This window comes from Penaeus chinensis, chromosome 8 (genome assembly GCF_019202785.1).
Source record: "Penaeus chinensis breed Huanghai No. 1 chromosome 8, ASM1920278v2, whole genome shotgun sequence".
Taxonomy (NCBI): Eukaryota; Metazoa; Arthropoda; class Malacostraca; order Decapoda; family Penaeidae; genus Penaeus; species Penaeus chinensis.
The window spans coordinates 40,728,428-40,730,927 of record NC_061826.1 but is presented as its reverse complement, the minus strand read 5'-3'; the positions used below and the strand labels follow the sequence as shown (position 1 = coordinate 40,730,927).

Genomic DNA, 2,500 nt, shown 5'->3' with positions numbered 1-2,500 from the left:
TATATACATACACGCAAACACATACATGTGTGTGTGTGTGTGTGTGTGTGTGTATGTGTGTGGGTATGTGTATATGTGTATGTGTATGTGTATGTGTGTATGTGTGTGTGTGTGTGTGTGTGTGTGTGTATGTGTGTGTGTATGTGTGTATGTGTGTGTGTGTGTGTGTGTGTGTGTGTGTGTGTGTGTGTGTGTGTGTGTGTGTGTGTGTGTGTGTGTGTGTGTGGGTATGTGGGTATGTGTATGTGTATGTGTATGTGTATGTGTATGTGTATGTGTATGTGTGTGTGTGTGTGTGTGTGTGTGTGTGTGTGTGTGTGTGTGTGTGTGTGTGTGTGTGTGTGTGTGTGTGTGTGTGTGTGTGTGTGTGTGTGTGTGTATCCGCATTCTAATGGGTAACCCTCGCCCCAAATGAGAAACAACCACTTAACGCTTCTATAACCACCAAACGAGCACAACAAAGAAACGTTTCCACCGAAGAGGAACCGGCGCATAAAAAAAGTGCACACACGACCAATCAATTAAACAATAACAACAATAAATCAAAACCGTTACACCGCCGCCCCCCCCCCCCTCCCTTTCTGCAAAACACGGAGAAGGCAAACAATCACAGCTGTCGACGCCCTAATGAACCTAATAACACTTAACAACTTTCAGGTGCTTGAGGGGAACAGAGGCGCCGCTCGAGTACGCTCTCCCCTCCCCCTCCCCCTCCCCTCTTCCCTCCCCTCACCTACGCTCTCCCCTTCCTCTCCAACTCTTCCTTCCCTCCCCCCCCCCCCCTCTCACCTCCAGGTAAAGAGCTCTCTATGCAGATCAACTCCTTTGGGCGCTATGATGCAACTCCAGTGAGGATCGCTTGTGCCTTTTTTTTTTTTTTTTTATACTTTATGTTCTTTGTATATCTTATTTTCTATTTCTATTAACTTTTTTTTTATTTACGCTTTTTGTTTGGTCAAGTTCCTAGCTTACAGTTAGAGATCCGTAGTTCGTAGTTCTGTAACTTGTTCTCTGTACAATACAATCCTTCACCGTCCTGTAACCGTTGCCAAGTCCTGTATCGCATACACCATACGGAGAGTCCAATGCGATAAAATACAACTCAATACACTAATACAAACTTTGCTCACTCTACAGAGCCCTCAATCTATAATCTTGATAACCTGCAAACCTAACAATTCCATGATATCCTTAAATCTAACACGTAATTTCCATGCAAATATTTAACCAACATTAAACAAATACAGTCCTGACTCCTATCCACTTCGCTATTCTGTAATCCACACGCGGTAACATAACCCATACAAAACAATCGTGTCAGGTCGCTACGGACTCCTACATAGAACTATGTTGTCTAACGTAAACATATGCTGGATGACCACCACGCGTCTCTCCACATGATTTTAGTTTCAAAAAAAAGTTTTAAAAGTGAACATAAATAACGAACATACACAAAGAGGGGGGAAGGGGGGGTAATTGAGACCTTAAAGTATGGTTGGAGGAGGAGTGAGGAGGGAGTGGAGGGGAATGATTTATTGATATCACACCCGGAATGCAAGCCGACAGATATTACATTAGGGAACTTGTGTTGCAAAAGTAATAGGATCTGGGATCAGTCATTGGGTATCTGTGGAAGGGCTTGGATATGTTTTTTTAAACGCAATCTCGCTCGGTTTTTAAGTAATGGGTAAGACGGAGGAGGGAAAGTTTGCTTACTTAAAGCTAACGCTGAAGGGGGGCGGCAATGCTCACTGGACAAGATCAAATTGTGTGCTTGGAGTGCTTGTGTGTGTGTGTGTGTGTGTGTGTGTGTGTGTGTGTGTGTGTGTGTGTGTGTGTGTGTGTGTGTGTGTGTGTGTGTGTGTGTGTTTATTTATTATGTTTGGTTATGGTATATGTTTGTGTGTACAAGTGCAAGTGTTAGTCGCACGAATTGTTCTGTGACATGATAAGAGCTGTTTAGCCATATTTCCGTGTTTACTGTCAAAGAATGAGCACTGGGCACTGAATTCCCAATCAAATTAAGAGTGCCCAGCAGCAAAAGGTGTGACAGAAGGGGACGCGGCTCGCAGCGGGATCCTGAAAAACAGGGTCCCCGGCATGAAGTTACACGACAATTTGACGGATATCGAGGGAGTGAGACACGCGGCGCACCCAGCACGCTAACACATTCTAAATAACACCAACAAATAAAATATGGTCATTACGTGAGTTGGTGGTGGCGGCGGTGGTGTTGGCAGGGTTGACTACGCCGTTCTTGCCACCGTGATGTCGTCTGCTCTCTTGCTGCTGCTGTTGCTGTTGCTGTTGCACTCGACGCTTCTGATGTTGATGCACTTGCTGTTGTCGTTGCTGGAGCTGGTACACCTGTGCGCTGTGCTGCGCGTTACTCTGTTTCGGAAGCTTTGCTTGTTGCAGACTCTGGCGGGAGTGTTGGGCATGGCCCCCGTCGCCAAGGGTGCTGTTGCTCTTGCTTTTGGCGGCGCCCTGGCGTTCAGCT

The 2,500-nt window shown here is 45.8% G+C and overlaps 2 protein-coding genes across 8 annotated transcripts in view; one reads left to right on the top strand and one right to left on the bottom strand.

Moving 5' to 3' along the window:
* LOC125028055 (liprin-beta-1-like) overlaps window positions 1-2,500 on the top strand; it is a 96,621-nt gene that overhangs the window by 58,755 nt on the left and 35,366 nt on the right. The window lies entirely within an intron of this gene.
* The window catches only part of LOC125028057 (AF4/FMR2 family member lilli-like), a 10,826-nt gene that overhangs the window by 5,925 nt on the left and 2,401 nt on the right, over window positions 1-2,500 (bottom strand). Inside the window, exon 1 of the mRNA XM_047617348.1 lies at window positions 2,208-2,500. This exon is cut by the window's right edge and continues 2,401 nt beyond it. Coding sequence (XP_047473304.1) covers window positions 2,208-2,500 — 293 coding nt within the window. The remainder of the gene's footprint in view (window positions 1-2,207) is intronic.